The sequence below is a fragment of the Malus domestica genome, chromosome 17, assembly GCF_042453785.1.
Source record: "Malus domestica chromosome 17, GDT2T_hap1".
In the NCBI taxonomy this organism is placed as follows: Eukaryota; Viridiplantae; Streptophyta; class Magnoliopsida; order Rosales; family Rosaceae; genus Malus; species Malus domestica.
Window position 1 is genome coordinate 21,692,804 of NC_091677.1, and position 23,006 is coordinate 21,715,809.

At 35.5% G+C, this 23,006-nt stretch overlaps 1 protein-coding gene and 1 pseudogene across 1 annotated transcript; one reads left to right on the forward strand and one right to left on the reverse strand.

Moving 5' to 3' along the window:
- The first annotated feature begins 14,765 nt into the window (after positions 1-14,765).
- On the forward strand, positions 14,766-20,791 carry LOC103449868 (lysM domain receptor-like kinase 3). Its single transcript, XM_008389189.4, has 11 exons — positions 14,766-16,112; positions 16,703-16,777; positions 17,486-17,779; positions 17,988-18,133; positions 18,247-18,336; positions 18,418-18,523; positions 18,731-18,882; positions 18,963-19,060; positions 19,139-19,286; positions 19,743-19,850; positions 20,314-20,791. The coding sequence occupies exons 1-11, from the start codon at positions 15,512-15,514 to the stop codon at positions 20,476-20,478; spliced, it is 1,983 nt and encodes a 660-aa protein (XP_008387411.1). The 5' UTR covers positions 14,766-15,511; the 3' UTR covers positions 20,479-20,791.
- Positions 20,792-20,941: 150 nt separating this feature from the next.
- LOC103449884 (clavaminate synthase-like protein At3g21360) lies at positions 20,942-22,458 on the reverse strand (annotated as a pseudogene).
- Between the last annotated feature and the right edge of the window lie 548 nt (positions 22,459-23,006).

Sequence of the window (23,006 nt, forward strand, 5' to 3'; positions counted from 1 at the left end):
ATCAAGAGAGAAATATGGGGAATGTGTGTGTTGGTTATCCTAGAATTAAGGTTTTGATAAATGTCTTATTTATTTGATTAATAATTAAGAAAAACAAGTTAAATATAAGGAGATAAATGCTTCTAATGTAAATTATTAAATTAAAAAATAATTTAAGTTAAAAATATATATATTAGAGGCTCATTTATCTGCCACTAATAACTAAATTTTGTACATGTGGTTTTTTTTCGCCCCTAAAAGTGGTAACACTAATAGGGGCATTTATTGTTTGGCCCCTATTACAATTAATAGAGAAAAATCTATATTTGTACCCCTAATAAAGATTAATAGGGGCAAATCATTATATCCATCTCTAATCCACCACCCCTAATAATCACTATTCTTGTAGTGAGGTTTTTACCCTAAAACCCCGAAAGAAAACCACCAAATTTATGGACTCATTCGAAACTGAAACCATCCCAAATCAGAACGGAAATAGGTTTTTGGTGTTTAGAATTCGAAAAATATAAACCCTAATTGTTCAACCCAATATCCAATTTATTCACCTAAAATAGTGAAGGTCTGTGTAGCAAGGAAGAGGAGAGAACCATAAAATAAAAAGGAAATAGGGAAAAGAAAAAAAAAAGAAAAGGAAAAAAAGGATAAAGAAGATTTTAATCTCAACCATACAATTTTATTAAAGCTAATCCAACAGCCAAGAGGGTGCTCCCCATTTTTTTAGAAAAATGGGGATCCCTCTTGTTAAAGGATATATATATATATATATATATATATATATATATATATATATATATATATATATATATATATATATATAGGAAGCCTTTAAGGGAAGGGATCCCCATTTTAAAAAAAAAATGAGCATTATTTGTGGGGTCCACACCACATCAAACTTTAACGATCCGAACCGTTTATTTTTCAAGTTACACCTCATAGATCATCCTTGCAAAATATTAGCCAAATCAGAAATATTTAAGACATCTAATTGGGTTAAAAAAAATTAATGAATACTTTGTTATATAAGAAACAATGAAATTTTATGTTGATAATTAAATAGGCAAATGGTTTTGGATTGAATTGAATTTTTTCAAGGATGATCTATAAATCGAGACTTACAAAATAAACGGTTCGAATCGTTGAAGTTCAATGTGGAATGGGCCCACAGCTAATCCCCATTTAAAAAATATTTTTAATTTATCTATTTTAATTCTGTTAATGTGATTTCTCGATTTTACCCTTATATTACTTTTAAAGTCTACAATCTTGAAAACCTCATTAAGTATGATGACATAAATATTTATAGGGAGTTGTAAAGACCTTCTGTGCTCTAGAAGCAAGTCGGCTTTACAATTGTTTACTTTGAGGTTTTCCAGTGGACCTTATGTGCAAAAGACTCTAAGGCCTACATAAGAATTAGAGTGTGATTATCATGAAAATGGAAACATGCTTCAGGTTTATGTGACTAACACAACCATTCTGAACACACACACACACACACACACACACACACACACATATATATATATATATATAGCTAAGCTGTTGAAATCCATACAGAGAATTTGGACATGATCGAGAACGATTCAATGGAACTCTCTTTTTTTGTTTGGATGTTATGTTTAGTTCTTGTGAGTTGTTTAATTTTTCCATGGTTAAAATTTCAGAAAGGAAAAAACTTGAGATTATTTCTCATTGTGATGTTCAAGATACGAACTATGACACCACAAACTACTATGTTGTATTTTAGAAAGATTACTTGTTGCCTTCGCTTAGCAACAATTTTATTTTGTATAATTTTTTTTTGTTTCTGTATCAAATCTACCATAAACAATGAGCCTACTTACACCTTCCCACTCATTTTTTGTTCTTCATTGTTTTCGCGGGAAATTAAGTGTTGGAGTTTTTTTCCATTGGGTTGATGGCTGCTGCTTTGGATTTTACTTACATTGATTGTTATTTGTTATGCGATTTGAAATTCAAATTATATTTTATCATATTTTGTTTCCTTTTGATATTTTTCAAGGATCTGTTTGGGATTCTAGTAATAGTGTTCAGATTTTGGAAATTGTTCTCTCTTTTGTGTAGAACTTCAAATCTGGGGTCATTGTTTCTGATTTAATTTGTATCAATTTTTTTCATTATTGGAGCAAATCTAGAAAAAATAAACAAATCTACCAGAAATCCCTCCAATTTTGTTTTGTAAGCAAAATCAATTTCAAATGAAAGATTAGTAAGGCTTTCAAGAAAAGAAAAACATGCTCAAAATCTACAATTTATTTAAGTCATCAAAATTATACTTAATGAGGTTTTCAAAATTTTGTGCACATTAAAAACAATATAAAGGCAAAATCGGAAATCACATTAAAAGAATTAAAATAGATAAGTTAAAAATATAGAAGAAGTGTGGATTGAGATTTTAGGAGTGTTAATAACAGCTTCCTATATATATATATATATATATATATATATATATATATATATATATAAACATGGGTATATTCATGAAAATTAACTAAAAATTATAGTACCATAAAACGTTTGGTAGTTTCTTCAAACCCGAACCATGGGTATATTCTTCAAAACCACAAAAAAAAAATAGAATTAAGGTTAATAACACTAGTAAATTTCTTCTAATAAACTTGACATGGATACTGTGGATGCAAATTTCCGCCTTCTTCTTCTTGGACGAAAATGCACCTGCAAAATCAAGGCCAAGAGTCTCACGCGCCCACAATGATTTTTTTTTGGGGGGGGGGGGGGGCGGGCTTTGGCCGAACAACCTCCGATGCTAAAGTTAGAATTTGAGGGAAAAGTGTTTAGAGAAATTGGAGAATTTTAGAAGTGAATTGGACTATATTTTTTGGAGAAATAAGGGCTATTTATAGGGGTATGGCTGGCCCTCTTTGGAGAAAATGGGTCCAGCCACTTTTGGTGGTTTGGCTCTAATTGCAAGATATTATGTCAAAATAATATTTTGAAATCAATTAGAAAATTAATCAATTAATTTTGGTAATCAATCCTAATTTGAAAGAATAATTGGGAGTTACCTTGTGGGGAGGATATAATGAGGATTGATGAATTAGGTTTTGAATAAATACCTATTTTGATCACCTTTGACCTTGATTGAGCCATTATTGTCCGCTGCTTGCGCGTGGGAGTTCCGGTGTGTCTTGAGTATAATTTTGTCTTTTTACCCAAAAATCCACATGTCACCTCCATATTTTTCTTGACTATTTTTTGCTTCTCAAATTGGTGAAAAAGAATGTACCCATATAAGTTTTAAAAAATTGGCACGTTTTACATATAATAAATTGGTACATCTGAATATGTGTACATTTAAAAATTTTAAAAAAATTGGGTAAATTACATAAAATTACCTCAACTAAGGGTTGCACCACAATTTCATACCTCATGTTTTAAACATTGCAATGTCATACCTCAATTTATGAATTCGTTGCCATGTTAGACCTCCGTTAGTGATTCCGTCAAATTGGCTGTTAAGTGATGATTTGGCAAATAGAGGGTCCATATATTTGTTGACGTGGCAGTCCACTTGTGCCATTCAAATTATTTTTTTTATTTAAAATAATACATTTTTATGTCCAAATTAAATACAAAAGAGTGGGCCTCTCAGTTTAAACCAAACTCTGAATTCAAACCTGAAACCAAACCCTAAATTCAAACCCTTCTTCTCTCCTACTCCCACTCTCGGATTCAAAACCAAATCCAATACAACCCAATCCCTACTCTCCCTTAAACCCTCAACAACACTCTCACCACAAACCCCCAATTCCTAATCCCCCAAAACTCATCTCAGCCCCCATCACCCCTAACCCACCTCTCAACTTGCACCCTCACCACCCTCTTTGCCCTTTTCGGTCTTGAAATTGATTGCAGAGAGAAAATTGATTATATAATAGGTAGAGAATCAGGCTTAATTTTTTTTTATTAAGCTCAAGAGGAAGCTTTAACTTTGTGGAAATAGAGGAAATTCAATTAAGCTCACGAATGTATTGAAAAGCTCGACGGCCACGGAGAAGGCCAGCGGTGGAATCGGAATCGGAATCGGAATCGAAGAGCCGCATTTCAACAAAGACGACAACCCCGTTTCCAAAGAAAATAAAAAAGAATGCACTAGTCCTTCACTTCAATTAAGCAATGAAAATCCCCAAATTTTAGAGGTTTTATACTCGCAGAGAATTGTAGAAACATGCAGCTACAAAATGAAAATTAGAAGTGCAGAAGCATATATCAAATCAACAAGCACTAGTTGTCTTGACAATTGATGCCAAATATCAATTACAGAGAATTCTTTCGAACAAGAAGATGAGCTTTTTGAACAAGAATATGAGCTTTAGAGAAGGTGGTGCCATGGGAAGTGGATGGGTAAGAGATGGTAGGCTACCGGCAAATAATTGGATGGTTGGATTTTTTTTGTTTCCTCACCTTAATTCAAATAGGGGTAAAAGAGGAAGTTCACATGACAAACTTAAATGTGGGGTGTCTTCGTAAGATTGTGGGGTGTTAATAGAATTACCCTAATAATAATAATAATAATAAATAAATAAATAAATAGCTCGAGACCTAGCAATCCGAATAAAAGATATAAAACTATTGAGAATGAATTTCACATATATGGAAGAAAGGATCTTGCATAGACATATATATAAGGATTTAAGCTACTTTCTATATTGCCAATTAGTTTCATAATGGAATCTTAAACCTTTATTTTTTTTTTTTTTTGGCTAAAGGAGATGCCGTATTGAAGCTAAAAAAATGAAAGATTCACTAACATGCAATTGAAGAACTTTGGTAAGTACTTTTTGCAGACATAAAGCTCCAAGTAATGTCACTGAAAGAACAAAATGCTCCTTCATTTTTGTTTTGATAAGCTTTTCTTCCTCTTGTTGTCCTCAATAATTATTAATATAAAATTTGAACTCATGATCCCACCGAGTATCACTAGACATAATTTTCATGGGTTTTACCTGTGACGCTTAGTGTTGGTTGTGAGATCCGCACACATAATAAGATGAATTATGTGTTAATTTGAAGGTGCCTTAGCAAAACCTCTAGCATGCTCCTAGGCTCTCTTACACATTTATTTTTCAGGCGTGCCACTGTTGGCTAAGACCAACAAATGATTGATTAGTTTGTTTGTTTTTAGGTCATTTGCTTTCACCACAAGTAAATTAAGCTTCTTATAAAAAGATTGTACCATGAGGAGGGGTTAAATCTATGTTAGTTTCTTTTATATGCCTTGGTGACAATGGCTTTATATTTTCCTTATGTTCATGCAAAGAAAAACCCACAAACTGCCTAGAACTAGTCCAAGTCAATTTGTAACCCTTATGTAAAGAGAACGACAGAAAGTAAAGCAAAATAGAGAATAAGTGAAACATTGAATATAAGGAACTTGCAAAGACTTGCCAAATGTTAACTAAAAGAGCAATAAATTGTGGAAATAAATGACAAATTCAAGTATTCAGACAAAGTTTAAACCTTTCGAACAAGTTTAACAGCCAATCGAGCAAGTTCTTGCAAGCATAGAATATGTTTAAGAAAGAAAATTCTATTACTAAAAATTGATACTATAAGGGAAGCAGCAGAGCTATAAATATAAAGAGTGCTTGGAATACAAAAGGAATATATGAAAAAGTAGGATGCATAGCTTTGTTGAAGTCTTTTTGCCGCCGGCCTCTTGCCATGGCTTGGGGACGGTAGCAACCCATCCATGTCTCCCTCTAGCTTCCCTTTCTTTCCTCTCCTCACTTAGCTTTCCTTCTCCTCCCTTCCGCTCCTCCTCCAACCTTCTTCCCCCATCTCAGTTTCAACACGATTTCTTTTCTCCCTCATGTTTGTTCTTTCCTACCATTTTGTGTACTACAGTTCTAGGGCTTCGTGTCTCCTACCCAGATCCAGGTTTTGCCCTTCTCAGTTTCTTGATTTGGGTTTGATTCGGGTCTAGGGTTCGGATTGGGATTGTTGATGGTTCGGATCCACTTCCGTCTACCTGATTCGGTGTTATGGTACTCTCATCGACGTTTTCTGTGGTACCCTGCCTTCTACGCCCAAATATGTTGTGACACCTTGTGCACCACTACAACACCTCTGCGCCGCAGCACCATAGCCTTGGGTATGCTAATCTGGAGGTTGCACCATTTGTGGCAGCCTCGTCGCATGAAAATTTCAGATCTGGAATCTCCGACCTGAGTTTCAATATTTGCGGCTCTGCTGCTTGTTTTGAATTGTTGAGGGTGGAGATTCATTTTGTGCCATTGCAAGTGGCTCTTGTCTAGGTTTTGTATCCATCCACGAATTAGGCGACATGTGGTTCCGTTCTCGAAGTAGTCTGTAGTTTGTTTGGAGTAGTCTGGTTTAGTTTGATTTAGATTAGTTTAATTTAGTGTTGCTTAGTTAGTTATGTTGTCTCGCCTAGTGAGTGTTGTGGCCTCACTGCAACGATGGCTGGATATAGTTTGCACATTTAGTGATGTGTTATATGGTCTCGTCTACCTACGATGACTTTATGTGGTCTTGCTTCCGCGATGACTTTATGTGGCCTCGCTATTCGACAGTGACCTTTTTACAATTGCTAATACAAGTCTGTTATATGGGTGGCTTGTGAAGTTTTCATACATGTGGTAGTTGCTAAGGGGTTTACTATGTTGTCTTGTTTGAGCAAATTCACCTCCAGATCATTTTCTTGGTCACTGGAGTTTTATACCCAATTGGCACTTATGTATTGTTTGAGATGATTAATGAAATACCAATCTATCGTTGCTTGTCCAAAAAAAAAAAAAGATCTTTTTGTATGTTGAGTTAAGTGTCCTTTTCTTCAACCTTTCCGCTACCTTTTACATAATTGCTTCTTTCTTGTAGAATAAGTTCTCAGTTCAGTCCTGCTTGTCCAAGTGATTGATGTGATTAAGGATGAGTTTCCACTTGGATACTTGAGTTTTGATCCTCTTGAACTACAAAATTGCCATTAAAAAACACTTTTTTCTCTGTAAAACGCAACTGAACAACCATCCTTCAGTGTTGCCGTTCATAAAGCACCCTTTAAACTTTGGTCCACACACTGTTCACATGTTCCAAAATTAAATACCCAATAAAAAAATTTAGTGATTTCAACGAGGTGGGCCTTGAGCAGGCCCAATGCCTAATTTAAGTCCAAACACTTAAGAATATTTTGGTTTTAGTTTTTTAATAGATGATGTAACAGCACTTCATATATACTTAAGAGTAAATAAGATTAACAAATTTGATACACGCAATAAAGCATTGCTACAATATTTACAAGAAAGAGATTTATCATAAAATTGAATAAATCAAACCCAACAAATGTAAAAAGTTAAATAAAATGTGTAAATTATTTTCGTATTTGAAACGTAAAGCCAAAACATAGACAAGATCCAAAAGTAGTGGGGCCTTGGGCAGAGATTCATGTATCAAATCAGCAATGCAAGCTTAGAAATATTCTCAAGTACAAGGCGGCCAGTCTGGATTTTGATTGCTTAGTACAAAAATAATGATTAATTTTAATTCATACAATAAATTACTTGAGTACACAGATACTAAACCAAACCAAATCCACATGCTCCCAGCATCCAGCTTGCCGAACGGGTCCCATCATTGTGTTTGGTTTTCTTCACTGCTGGATGCCTAAGCAATTAGGTTAACGTTTGGGTGCGTTTGGTACGTGGGATGGGACGGACGCGTTCCGTCCCATGTGGAATGCGCAAAAATTATGTGGAATGCGTGTCCCACAGAACGACAATAGTGTGCAAACTCGTGGCGGTGTTCCATTTTCATCAGGCGCGCGACCTCGTTTTTCTTCCTCATAAGCTCTTCCACTGTTTCCTAAGTCGGGTTCTCCGGCGATTCTAGGGTTGAGTCCACGGAGTGAAGAGGAGGGAGGGGGAATGGAGGAGAGAGACGGTGGTTCGATTGGTTCGGAAGGTGGAGGTTATTAAGGAGAGAGATGTACGGACTAGGGTTTTGCAGGCGCTCATAGTTCCGTCCCACTCCACCTTCTTCTCTGGTGCCATCACCTCCGCGCTCCACCTTCTTCTCCGACACTTCAACGAAGCCTCTGTAAATTGAAAAAAAATAATAATAATTTGGGATTTTTCTATGTCTGGTTTGAAGAGAAAGAAATTAAAAAAAAAGAGAAATATGGGTTTTAATTGAAGAGAAAGAAAATCAAATGAAGAGAAAGTATGGGTTTGATTTACTGAGATTGATTTTTACTGGGAACAATCTGGGCATGCGAAGAACACATACGGAAGAAGAGAAAGCAGAGAAACGGGAGAGAGACAGACAAATAAAAAGGGTAAATTAGTCATTTAATCTCGTTCCGTTCTGTTCCATCTTGCCAGTACCAAACATGACAAGAAATCTTTGTTCCTTCCCGTCCCGTCCCATTCCATCCATCATGTTCCGTCCCGTCTGCGTACCAAACGGTATCTTTAGGAATTTTCGTTTCTTTCAAGCCCGTTTCATAATACTGATAAGCAAAAGTATAATTTTTATTATTTATTTATAACACTTTTTTAATAAAGATGAGACTTACATGCATTTGGAGGCTCTACTTTTATTAGAAAGATAGTACAAGTAATGGTATAAATAAATTATAAGTATAGCACTACTCATGGATGAATAGTAAATATTACTCGATGAGCTTGTTAGAAATATTTTTTATTTAAAACTTGAATTGTATACTGCATTCAAACATAGGAGAATTACTTGTGAAAAACTCGCATTCGGATGATTGTAGAAAATGATGGGGCATATGATTTGAATTTTCGTATTTATTCTTAATTTTGCACTCTTTTCACTTCGTGTATACTTCTCTTAAATATTATAATTGTTTATTATCTTTTAATTTGTTCAATCTAAGTTAGTTCAAACAAGAAGCATGCAAGAAGTGAAAATAGTATGCAAATCATTTTTCAAAGGGTAATTGTTATTACTTAAATGCTAGTTAACGTACTTTTTTTTAATGCTACATCACATAATTTATAAATTTAGTCTACCTAATATTATTTATTTTTTAAAATATGGAGAGAAATTTCATATTGCGTGTGTTAAGTAAAATGGCTAAATAATTTCAACTTTTTAGTAGTTTTAACTGATCTGGTAAACAATAAAGAATAGATTAAACAATAATTAGATGAGTTCTACCTAGCTCCTCAAGGATGCAGAGAGATTTTCAAAATACTTGTTGGACATAACTCTAAAATTCAGCCATGAAGTGTTAACTTCTTAATTTATTTTTTTTTAACAAATGATATTATATATATTAAGAGAGTGAAGAAGTGAACTAAATCTCATAATGGATTAGTAATAATATAATTCAAATTTATCTTTGACGATAATTGAACCTAAGATCTATCTCATTTAAAAATGAAAAGTAATGTAATTATATCGTACTAGTTGTTAATTTCTAAAATGAGATGGAGGCTATTTGGCAAGAGGAGGCAAATTCTCTGCCCTCCTATTTCTCGTGTCCTCCTGTTTGTATGGTCACAGTTAAATCACGTCAACATGTTATATTACTATTCTTTTTTGTCTTATTATCTATATAAAAAAAATATAAAATATTAACGTGCTTTAACCGTGACACACAAAACATGAGGACACCCCTTGGCAAGAACCCTAACCCACGTGAAAAAAGAAAAGGGTGGAAGATTGAAAGGACATGTAAAAAAAAGCAGATAGTACGGCATTACACAGTTATAGTAGGTAATAATTAGTGTTCCTCTTTTGGGGGATTAGGGTTTTACTAATATCATATCTTCTGGCGTTTGCTCCAGGTTAGTATCTCTCTCTCTCTCTCTCTCGCGCTGCTGTGCATGACTCTGTCCCATGCACGATGCACCCAATAATCATTAATATTTTATTTACAGTTTGTCTCCTACCCACTTGCGGTCCTACCCAGTCAAATCCCAACCTCTCCGATTTTATTCCCTTCAATTAGAAGATCGCCTAGCAACGGGCAGGTATTTCCTACCTGCGATACTACTGTAGTGATCAGCTCTAGAGAGATGATCACGAGATATGCATGCGTGTAGATCAAATCTTTTGCATTAAAAATGAGTGTGACTTTTCTGTGATCCTAATCATTAACTGATACGTATTTATAAATCTAATTTTTATTAACTTCTTATTAATCAGTAAATGAGGTACACAGACGATTTGATGTCTCATATTTCTTAAATAAATTGTTAAAGGATTAATTGGAAATTTCGGTGACACTATCCAAATTTTAGATCATGTTCCTAGCCAATCGGCGAAAAAGCAAATGTTGTAATTAAAAATTAAATTATGATTGTTTCCCCTTATTTTCTGTTGAACAACGTTTCATATCAGAAATATGATGGACATATATATATATATATATATATATATATTATATCAACTAGTTTCACTACTAATCGTACCAACTTTTTTTATGATAAAATTATAAGCCTATTGAAGTACTGGTAGTTAAGTTAAATAAAATATCAATATAATTAATAGCAGACTGTTGGACCATCTCTGAAGCCTAACACTTTCATCCTTACAATTTTTTAAAGAGTCAAGAGTTATTTTTTTCTTTTATATAAAACAATAAGCCATGGATGTGATTAATTTTTTAGTTTATTCAAAATTATTTTATTATGTTGAATAACTTTCCATTCACATGAGACAAAAAGAGAATTGTTATGAAGATTAATTCGTTTTGGAAAATGATAAGGAGACTATCTAGTTTTGTACATGTCATATGATTGATGAATTTATGTTTATGTCATTGAATGTTGATTAGTGAAAGTACACGTAACAAATGATTATGTATATGGTGAGTATACACCATACTTATGGTGATGAGCAAAAAAACTTCTAAATTTGTAAACGACGTGACATTGAAGTTGATAATTAAGTTATTACTTAAGTATTGATTAACGTACTTATTTATTATTGGTAACATATTATTTGATTTGAGAATTTAATCTATAAATTGATATATCTAGTATTACTCGAGTGTAAATATCTCCACTCATTCATCACTAGGTTAGATTCCCTTTGTTCCATCTTCCATGTAAACAAACGGCTCTGAATTTTTTGTTGTATTTTAACTTGGTGTGAACACTAAGTACCTTAAAATGTGTCACTGTCGGTGACTCGGTGGTCAATAGGCCAGAGTCAACGAATTTTCATCCATATGACCTTGGAATCGCCGGCGGCGAGTTTTTGAGACATTGGCGCCATATTCGTGGGACCCGGCCAACTGTCGTTCTCTTTGCCAGCTCTTCGCAACTTGTGCCCATCCTCCTTTCCCAAAACCAGCCTTCGTTTAGCAATTATTTTACCCTCGCCCCTTTTTATAGAAGTATTTTGGAAATTATTTTAATTGTTTGGTTAATAGCAATTATTAACATCTTGATCAAAACTTAATTTTCAATCTAAATCTTTTTTTTTTCTCTTAATATTTTGATCCAAACTTCATTTTCAAACTGCATCTTGTTTTTTTTTCTTTCCCTTTTATTCAATAGTCTACAGGTTGGTTTGGGATCGTGGTACTTTAAAAAACACAACTTATTAAAAAATTTAAAATATTAAATGTGTTTTGGTTATAAATTTTTTTTTTTAAATTGCTGTCAATGAAAGTAGAAAAACATAGAAAAGCATAAAGGGTCTACCATATTTCCAAAATGAGTGTTTTTTTTTAAAACATGGTAATCAATGCTCATTTAATGAAATTTTCAAATAGCAAGTATACCCTCACATATTTTACAAAATTACAATTTCTACCCTTACATTTTTGTCTTTGATAATTATTATATCACATTAAATATCATACATTTTTAGTCATTTAACATATTCAAGGCAATTAACAGAAAAAATTTACCGAACACATTTTTTTTTATTAAAAGTACTTTTACAAAAAAAAAATTTACTAAACACTCAACTTTATTTTATAGTTATTTATTTTCACAGTACAGTAGAACAATTTTTTTTTAAACACAACAATACCAAACTAGCCCTACGTCTAGTTGAAATAAAATCTATCCTAACTACTTATTGGTCCCCAAAAATTCATCATTTCTTAAATATGTGAGATAATTTTATATTCTAAATTACAAAAAAAAAATCTTACATATAATCATTCATCAATTACAAGTTATGTGATGATCAATAATTATTCTAAATAACGAAAATACTTACATATAATTATTCATCAATTACAAGTTGTGTGATGATCAATAATAGTTAAAGAGCAATCCAACAAACTCATCGTGACAATGCAAGAATTTTTAATAATTAAACTTGTGGTTAAAGTGATCCGATCTAAAACAAAAACAAAAAAGTTTTTGAAGAGCAGCCATAGAATTTCGTTTCAGGAAAAAAAAAAAAGGGCTGAGTACACAATAGAATAGACCAAAAAGAGGCCGAAGACCAAAGACCAGTCTCCTCACCATTATATGCAATCACAAAAAAATCAGCTAACAAAACCGGTGGTTCCTTGAACCACGACCAAAATCCCTCCACCTCAATGCGAACCATGCAAGGCGATGGGTCATCTCATTGGCCTAGTTACGAGTATGGGATGCGATAACTCCAGTGCTCGTCGATATAAAAGCTTCCGCGTTTGGGCTGGAAAATTCGTCTAGCTGCAATGTGAACCAAACAAAAGAAAATTTCCGTGAAAGACATCAATCTAAATGATGAAACGTTTGAATAGACTTAATTCAAAAATTTGTAGCCCTTCATAACTAGGACCACAACCTTGAGGGGTTAAACACCAATTCATTTAAATTATGAGCGCGTTAGAGAGCATCGATTAGCCCTATCAACAAAGTCAAATATAATTTAAGCTTAGGGGGGAATGAATTGTATATTGAGTTTGATGGATTTTCATAGAATTATGAACACATAGATTTTGAAGAAGTATACTTGACTTGGTGATGTAGAGAAAGTAGCATTTACATACATGAATAATTGTGATATTCATGTACGAGGAAGTCCATACAGTGCATTAAAAAGTAATTTTGGCTTAAATAATATTCCATGTACTAGGATTATCTAAGAGCCATCATAAGTATTTTGTACTAGGCTCATTGTATTGGGATAAATTGGGTTCATGCATCAAATTAATTTGGGTGATGAGTTCAATGCATGGGATGGGGGATGAACATCAAGACAACTTTTGGATGTCAAATTACAAGTAAGAGTTTACTCTCTTTCGTTCTATCAATTTGGGTATTCTGTAGGAATCAACATGGCATAGGTTTCCTTTGTTCTTGGATATTCTCATCTATGAGAATCAACAAAAATTAAGGATTTATTGTGTTCTAGAGTTTGTTCCCTTTTTTCAATATTATATACTGCATCACTTACATAGAATCCATGTGTATGTCGATTGAATTCTACATGGACTTTAATAGAGTTTTTGAGACTTTGATCATGGAATAATAGAGTTATGTGGATTGTTATGGACTTTTTAATAACCAATCTATTAATAAAGTACGGTTATTTTCAAACATTTCACACTATTTGAAATGATGATTATGACCATGACAAAATGGTCTTATGAGATTGTGGAAGTGCCATGTGGTGATTTTTGGCAATATGTTGGTAGTAAAGTAGTGTCTTTGGTCATTACGATAATCATACGGGTGGAAATAGTGGCGGGTTGGGGTGGTGGAGTAGGGTTGGGGCGGTAGTGATGATGGTGGTAGAGGTGGCGGTCATAATAAAGATGATATCAGTGGTGGTCATGGTAGGGGTGATGATGATAATAAAAAGGTAGTCATAGGAGGTTGTGGTATGGTGGTGAAAATGGGACAATGGTGACGGCCATGGTAAGGTGGTAGTAGTCGAGGAGGTCTGGAGAGATGATCATGATAATGGTGACGGTTGGGCTGGAGAGATGGTCACGGTAAGGTGGTGGTGGCAGCATGGTGGTGGAAGGATAAACATTACATTATAGTGGATGGTGGAGTATATTATCAAAATGAAAAAAAATGAAATCCATCAAAATTTTAAGGGTGGATGTTGGATTTGAAATGACAATAAACATACTATAACCACTCAAAGTCTATTAAAATCCTTTAAAATCAATGAAATTTTAAGTACACTTAGAATTTTGTAACTTGCAAAAAGTCATAATTGAATGCCACAAAATTTTCATAGACTTTCTAGAGTCATAAAAGTCTTTATCCAATACAGAGTGACTTTTATTGACTCCTTAAAATGTGGTATTAAATACACCTAAATTTCAAAAACAAGCAAAGTCCATCAAACACCATATACAATACACCCCCTAGGTTGTAAATTCAACTTTACCAAATTTTATTATAGAAATTGAATCCTCAACATGATACTACAACTGGAACGCACAATTTGATATACGAGCCTAATTTAGACACAAATTTAGTATGCTCAATTCCTCATAACTTGTTATTCAAGCTCAACCAAATTGATGTACACAACTAGAGTTTTAGCCTAATTTTTCTAAGTTTTTATTGAATTTATTTGAACTTGGTCAAAGTAGATAGGATTTTCAAACTAAAATTGAGTATAATGAGTTATTGAGATCACCTCTCTTCTATTTTTAATAAGTGAATAAAGGCTCCAATTTTCCAATATATTTTTTACCTCCCTTTCTTTGATTGAGAAAAAGAAAAGATTAGGAAGCCATAAAAGGGGCAATTTAGTCAAAAACCCAGAAAAATCAAATGGTCCACAATATCCCCAGGTGGGTGGCTCTCTGCAAATCTGTATACTCTGTTTTTTTACACCGTATTCTGTTGCATGCAAAATTTTAACCAAAGAGTTGTCAATCAGTGAGCTTTCAACACAAATGCTCTGTTTGCAATCCCTTCTTCCTTCCTTCCTGCCAAGTCCCCACCCTCCCTATTTATTCCTCCATTTCCAAACTCTTGCTGCTAAATTCTTCCTATTTCCTCCAAAACCTGCCGAATCTTTCTCTCACTCCAAATCCAAATCACCACTTAAAATATACAAAAGATTACAATTAAATTAAGATCCCATTTTTAGATTTTAGCTATAAATTTTTATCACCAACTCACACTAATTTCAGCAGCAGTTGGACTTTGTTTGTCAGTGTCATGATCTCACTCCACAAGTCTTACTATTTCTTCCCAAACCCATCAAATCAATGTAGCTTAACTTTGTGCTTCTCCATCGAAGTTCTTGCTGTCACTCTGCTGTGCTGAACAAAACCCAGTTCGTCAAATCTTTGATCTCCCTCCACCAATTGATCATGACACCATTTTTCCACAATCCACACCCATAAATTGAGCTAATTAGAACAACCCACTTCCCAATTCTTCCCCGTTTTTCTTTTTCTGCTACCAATGTACTGCAATCATTCTGCTGAACAGATCCCAATTTGTCAAATCTTTGATCTCACCCCACCAATTGATCAAGCCAACATTTTTTCCACAACCCACTTCACAATTCTTCAACTTTTTCCTTTTTTTCTGAACTAATTTTCTTGACCATGAAGCTTCAATGGAATCCAATACCAATACTTTTACACCTTTTTCTCCTTCAAATTACCCTTTCCATAGCTTTCTCCCCAAGCCCCATGAACTGTACGGACACAACTCGCCTGTGCACCTCCTTTTTGGCCTTTAAGCCGGAACCCAATGAGACTCTGCCGGTGATTCAGAGCCTGTTCGACGTATTGCCGGAAGATGTGACCGTTGAGGGCGGCGACGGGCGGGGCTACGTGTTTGTGAAGAAGAACTGTTCTTGTGCGGAGGGGATCAAGAGTTACTTAACCAACACAACGTTTACTGTGAAATCTGCAGATGGGAATGTTTATGACATGGTTATGGAGGCCTATGGTGGGCTGACTTTTCTGCCTAATACCACTAGGCGGGCCGGGTACGGCGCAGTTGTGTCGTTGAGGCTGATGTGTGGGTGTTCGAGTGGGTTGTGGAACTATCTGATGAGTTATGTGATGAGGGATGGGGATAGCATTGAGTCTCTGGCTAGCCGGTTCGGGGTTAGCATGGATAGCATTGAGAAGGTGAATGGGATTAGTGATCCTGATAATGTGACTGTTGGCCATCTGTATTACATTCCTTTGAATTCAGGTGAGTCTTTTTTTGCTTTATTTTTTGGGTTCATGTGATTTAGTTGTGATTTACTCTGTTTGTGTAATTTAGTGGAGGTGTTTATTGGGTATAATTGTTGGTATACTGTGAGGGAAAGCTGTCCATTTTAATCTGCTTTCGGGTTAGATTAGTTCAAAGTTATCAAAAATGCAATTCAGTTAAACTTGTGTGGTAAACTGTGGGAACATTGTATTAGAATTTAGAGATGAATTACTGAGTGAAACTGAGGAAGCATAGTGCAGGTCTATCAGTTTATTAATAATTTTAAATGAGATATCATGTCATGTTTACTGGAGCAATGATCAAATCACCATGATTGTACCCTTACCAAATTTTGCTGCTAATACTTACAATCAAGTGTAAGTATGGTATGAAAAGGAAAAATTCATTGGTTTGCTAGGCGAATGGATGATGCTCAATAGAAATTGGCCGATTGGGAATCAGTACTTGTTTAAATTTTCTTTTGTATTCCTATCTCTTTTATGGATCTTCCTGTTCCTGGGTCATTATGATTAGAGCTAAATCCATTGTTGTAAGTTTATTTGTTTGATTTTTTATCATGGTTCTAGTTCCTGGTGAGCCGTATCCTTTGGAGACGATTTCTCCTGCTCCTGTTCCTTCTCCATCCAATGCCAGTGTTTCAGGTATGGTATTACGATAATTTAATTTGAAATGGCGAGCCGATAGTTTTGTTAATGTAATATGCACAAAATTAAAACTAAAACTGGTTGCCTTGGTAGTAGTTCTTTTATTGTCAAATTTTGGTGACCTTAATGTAGAGGAAACATTGGAGTCGTCACAGTAGCAGAACAATTAAGGGTTTTACATGATAAAGTGTTTTTCATTAGAGACGTAGATTCAAGTTTATGCTGCCTTTCTTGAATAAAATGAAAGATGATCAGAAACAAATTAAGATTCTCAATGCAATATCTCAATGGGGATCTTGTGAAGAAATGTTGGCTAATTTATATTCCAAATCTGTTACTTTTAATGTTTAAAATTATTGTCAAGAAGGCGAAGAAAGATGGCCGTGTAAGTATGCATGAAATTCGTTTTCATTTTTTAATTGTGATGCATTTCTAATCTTTTGCACACACTTTAGGCACGGAGGAGCAGAGGCAACAAAATCTGTTGCAAATTTTGTTTCCAGACAATGTTGTTAGTTCGATGAGAATATTAGTTGTTAATGCTTTGAAACAAACTGTTTTTTAAGCATCCCCGCCTATTTCTCTTTCTTCTTAGCTTTCCCTTGCCTTTCTAATTTCCCTGGATTTTTCCACTCAAGAACGACGTAGTGCACAATACTGCATCTTTTAAATCATTATAATAAGTTGTTTACTTTTTGTTTGCAGCAAATGAAGAGAATCATAAGGCGCATCTGCCATATTTATGGATTGTAGGGAGTTTAGGGATCATTCTTGTTGTGATCGTATTAGGCATAGTTTTATATGTTTGCCTGAGGTCATCAAGCTGCTTTACTGAAGCACAAAGAAGTAGTTCAAAAGATCCTGATGGTCAAATTAGGTTTCATGTTCTTCGGAAGCCAAGTTTTTGTTGTGCTTCGGGTGGGTACATGTGTTGCACCTCATCAGATTGGAAGCAAACTAATGGAGATCCTAGCAGTCAGCAGGCAACTATCCCCAAAGGTTTTAATGTCTGAACTATATTATCTCAAATTGTATTTATTCCTCATGTTTGACTACGAAGTTCTGCCTTTCTAAATGAGTGATGAGTATTCTCTGTATAAGGAAAAAAAGAGAACTTAGAATGCACGTTGTGCGTGTGTAATCTGCTTCTTTATCCAATCTTTATATACCAAAATGTCGGACTGATCCTCTCCGTTACTTGTTGCAGCTATTGGCAGTCATGTACTTGATGTGGAGAAGCCTGTCATTTTCACATATGAAGATATTTTTTCCTCAACAGATGGGTTTTCTGATTCGCGTCTTCTGGGCCATGGAACATATGGTTCCGTGTATTATGGCCTTCTCCGTGAGCAGGTTCGCAGATTTCTACTTTGCTTCCCATAATTTACTTTTTCTTTTACCATCTAGTGTAAGTTTCCTTGTCACACAATTGTCACCTTGTGGGTAATGGTTTGACTTCTATCCAGGAAGTTGCTATTAAAAGAATGACCGCTACAAAAACTAAAGAGTTTCTGGCAGAAATAAAAGTTCTATGCAAGGTTCATCATTCAAATCTGGTAAGTCTCATTGTAGTTTTGGAGCTTGTTGCTTTGGATGTTTTAGAAATCTGACTTTTATTTGCATTTAATTATTTCAAGGTAGAATTGATTGGTTATACAGCAAATGACGAGGAGCTCTTCCTTCTATATGAATATGCCCAAAAAGGTTCACTTAAAAGCCATTTGCATGATCCTCAGAACAAAGGTAAGTTGCATGGTAACACTAAAATGTCATAAGCTAGCCCGGAGGTCTTGTTTTTTTACTTTCCTGTTGCTTTCTTTGGCCCATAATCGTATTCAGGTTAAAGCGTATTAAAAATTGGCTAATAATCTTCCAAAATTATGCGAACTTTGTGTTGTTGAGCCATGCACATGTTATTGATCTTTGTGTATGATTAAAACTGTCTTATAGGTCATACATCACTTTCCTGGGTCATGAGGGTCCAGATTGCACTTGATGCTGCTAGAGGTCTCGAGTACATCCATGAGCACACTAAAACTCATTATGTCCACCGCGATATCAAGACAAGCAACATCTTGCTTGATGGTTCCTTCAGGGCAAAGGTTCTAAGATAGTGTAGTGATTCCATTTGTGTTGTGCATTATACATTTCATACATTTCACTTATTGTCTTTGTATTTTAGATTTCAGACTTTGGGTTGGCAAGAATTTTTGGTAAAACAAGTGATGGAGAAGCTACCGTAACCAAAGTTGTTGGTACATATGGTTATCTGGCCCCAGAGTAAGTAACCGTACTTGCAGTTGACTACTCTGTCTTCAACAGGTTCAAGTTTTAATTTCATATCTCTTGCTTCCATAGATACTTGAGTGACGGTCGTGCTACTACAAAAAGTGATATTTATGCTTTTGGAGTTGTTCTTTTTGAGCTTATATCGGGGAAGGAGGCCGTTATACGAACTGAAGGCACAGCCACAAAAAATTCTGAGAGACGTTCACTGGTGTCAATTGTAAGTTCTGCTGAGGAGACGTAATTTTGTTCTCAATAGATAAACGATATAATGATCCTTTGGAGCGTAACATTTTTTAAGAGTAAGTCAAATTTATATGATTTTACCTGTTCGTATTGGTGGCACATCATTTGGTTTGCAAATTTGGTTTAAAAATTTGGTCTCCCTAGCATATTACCCTTATGGAAAATCAAAGCAATCTCCATGCGCTTGACAACATTCAATGAGAAATAAAAGCTAGATTTTAGTTATTCCACTGCACCTCCATTTTGTACTTACTTTGCATCTCTTAAGAAAAATCGACATGTGACTCAGTCTCCTTTGGGTTTTCCGTATCCCTTTGTGGGATTTACAGTTTCCAAATATTTTCTATTACTGTTGCAAATGTTTCTAGTGCAAGAATTCTTGTTATTTGCTCTATTTGTATGACACGTCCCTATTTTTGGTTGAATGCAGATGCAAACAGCTCTAAGGACTTCACCAGACTCCACGAGCATGTCAAACTTGAAAGATTACGTTGATCCAAATATGATGGACTTGTATCCTCATGATTGCCTGTTCAAGGTAGAGTAATCACCTGTTGAACTCATATTGATTGATGAATATTTTTGCTTGCTTTTACTGACCGTGCCTCTCTGGTACAAGAAAGTGCTATAATTTTCTGATGACAATTGACATTTAAATTGATTTATATGAAAATCTGAGTGATAAAGTGGCGCTTATTCTTTCAATGGACCGCAGGAATGGGGATCGCGACCTGTGAGAGAATCATAAGTTGAAAGTAAATTATACTAGAATTGATCCATCAGCTTGAATATGGAAATGTGACATTGTTTTTAAGTCATCCTGAGCTTTGTTAATCAAGTTATCATGCTACAGAAAGTGGCTGTTAATACTTCACACCTCTCTCACAAGTAATTATATTGTCAAAGTATACAAAACAAACGATAGGTTAATTTTGAAGTCGTATTTCAATGTTCATCAGTAACGCGTACATTTCTTCTTGTTGGCATAACTCATTACACAGGTGGCCATGATAGCAAAGCAATGTGTAGATGAGGACCCCATCCTACGGCCTGACATGAAAGGAGTTGTGATTTCTCTATCACAGATCCTCCTATCCTCAGTGGAGTGGGAAGCTACTCTTGCAGGGAACAGCCAGGTATTCAGTGGCCTTGTTCAGGGAAGATAGTGAAACCGCAAATTCCTTTTCAACCCGATGCCTTACAATATTTCATTCTTTTGCCCCTCGTTTATCTGTATCATTATGTGTGTATAGCGGCACATACGTAGTCATAAGCTGGTGGTATTTGTAGTGGCTTCTTCGTTCGGTCCTCTTTTTTCCCCGTTTAATGTTTTATTCTTTGTATTGTCATTTGTGGGAATTTTTTGATTTAATGTAAAATTAGATGGAGGAGCTGAGGAAGGGTTGTTTCCTTGTATTACAAGTAAAGCTTTCAGTAGCTTAATTATATAAGTTATCTACAGTTGAAACTTTTATCTTACTTTTAACATGGATTTTCTGTTATACCCCTACATATAATGTGGCGTAGCAAGTTTTCATCTGCAATTTCTAGAAAGCCTTGAGCTTCTTCGTTGAAATTCAGTGTCTCGTTTCTACGTCCGATTTGCTCTTCAATATCCAGCCGTTCGAGTGGATGAAAGCGTCTAGTATATACTTCGAATTCAAGGAAACATCCACAAAAATATCAGTAAAAGTTACGAAGAGAAACTGAAACCTGTAGACCTAAACTATTTGCAGAGCGAAGCTAGGACTCTGCGAGGTTGAGCGAAGGATTTCCGGGAGTGAAGGACAGCCAAGTTATCGAGCACTAAAACATCGCCTCTGCTCCAAGGGAAGGCAACGCTTTCCTCTTCAAGAACTTTCAAGCAGTCATGGATGATATCCGCAGGCAATGGGCTGCCATCTCCAAAAGTGACGGCCTTTACAGGGTCGTTCCTTGCATCTTTCCAGCGGGTATATGCTGCCACCATGCTGTTGAACCAAATCTTGCGCTGCGTTGTGCTGTTATATTTGATGGCAGGGATTGGTCTCATGATTGACTTCACTCCATCATCCAACCATTCCAACTTCATGCCAAGCTTAGCAGCCCTGCCAAAAGTTTTAGTAGAGAGCTCATCTGATTTGCGTATTGGACGAATGTATGTTACCTGGGTGGCATGTTGAGATGGTGTTGCACACTCACTCAATTTATGTGATTTACCCTTCTAGAGTTTACGCAGTTTAGATATTAATAATTGCACACGTCTTATATATACATTTTGGGTGGGCTTGTAACACTACGTTACTAACGTGGTGTTAGTGTTACGATCACACTGAAAAATGTGTCAGCACCTTGGGATGACACTTGGTGTCAGTGTTGCAAGAGCACTGAAAAATTACCCATTGTACAGCTAAAGTGAAGTGGAGTTTGTACAATTTGAAGCAATACCTTTGCTCAGCTATGCTCGTCTTTGGTCAAGAAGGTGGACTTCCAGCCACGGCAGATTGGAGAAGAAGGATCGTCGTCTTCGCCCAAAACCCGGTTATATAACAACCCGTGCTCCTCCAACTTGTCGACGAACTCCGGGTACTGCTTTTTCATCCTCTCGTACACAATGTGGCTCAGAACAATCAGAGTTTCTCCCCCACTTCCAGGCTCCACTTCACAGAAGAAAAACAGCTTGGATGGGTACTCCGGCACCTGAAACGACATGTCATAAAAACACCACACCACAGGCGCCGTGCAATGAGAATATACCTGAGCCATTTCGTGGTGGAATGGAATCTTCTGGTCGGACGGGGACTCGTTGGCGATAAAAACCCGACCCACGACGTTGGTTTGAGAAGCGGCTCCGCCCACATAGGGAAGCTCCTCGAAGCCGAAGGCCTAAAGAGTACGGCCCCCAATTTTCGGAGCTGGGCGTTCAGGTAGGGCTTTTCGGCTTCGATGGTTTTGGTGATGCCAGAGGCGAAGATATAACTACCGGGAATTAGCTTCCGCCGTTGAGCTTCTGCTGTGAAATTGGGGTTTCCACCAAGGTACCAGCCATGGTGCCTCTTTGGTATGGGGTGGCAATTGGGTTGACGAGCCGGCTTGCAGTGTCGGGGTGAGTTGGTAAACTGGGTTAGAGTAAGTCCGCCTCTAAAACAATGAGCTAGCTTATCCATTTAATTCATCCAAATGAATAGTAATTGACTCAAATAAATAGTAATTAACCAAATATATCTCTATTCTTAAAAAATAAGTTGGTCTAAAGTCTATTCAATTTGTATTAAAATATTATTAATTTTTTTATAAAATAATAAAAAATAAATTTATTTTTAATTTCAGATATGATTTTTAACCAATCTTGTCACGCCAAGCTTTGATTAAAAATGTTGAAAATATTGAAATGTGGTGTAAGATGGAAGATAATGGTTAGGTATTTATAGAAAAAAATTTAAAAAATTCTAAACAATTTTTAATAATTTTTATTAGTTAATTAATCTGGACTGTTGCATTGAAATCCAACAGCCCCAAATTGAACACGTGGCCAATGGTAACAATTCTTGACATTTTCCTTTTTTTTTAAAAAAAAAAATTGGCCGAATTGGACACGGTCTATATTTTGCCACATCACTAGCCATTGGGTTTGAATTTCAATTTTTTTTTTATCGTTGGAAATCCAACGGTTCAGAAAACTAATTGTTGAAAATCCAATGGCCGAGGCTTAGCC

What these genes read in the sequence shown, in the direction of transcription:
- LOC103449868 (XM_008389189.4), top strand. Translation starts at nt 15,512, where the DNA reads ATGAAGCTTCAATGGAATCCAATACCAATACTTTTACACCTTTTTCTC. An exon ending in GCATGATCCTCAGAACAAAG is followed by an intron (nt 18,524 to 18,730) that starts GTAAGTTGCATG and finishes ACTGTCTTATAG; the next exon opens with GTCATACATCACTTTCCTGG. An exon ending in GACGTTCACTGGTGTCAATT is followed by an intron (nt 19,287 to 19,742) that starts GTAAGTTCTGCT and finishes GGTTGAATGCAG; the next exon opens with ATGCAAACAGCTCTAAGGAC.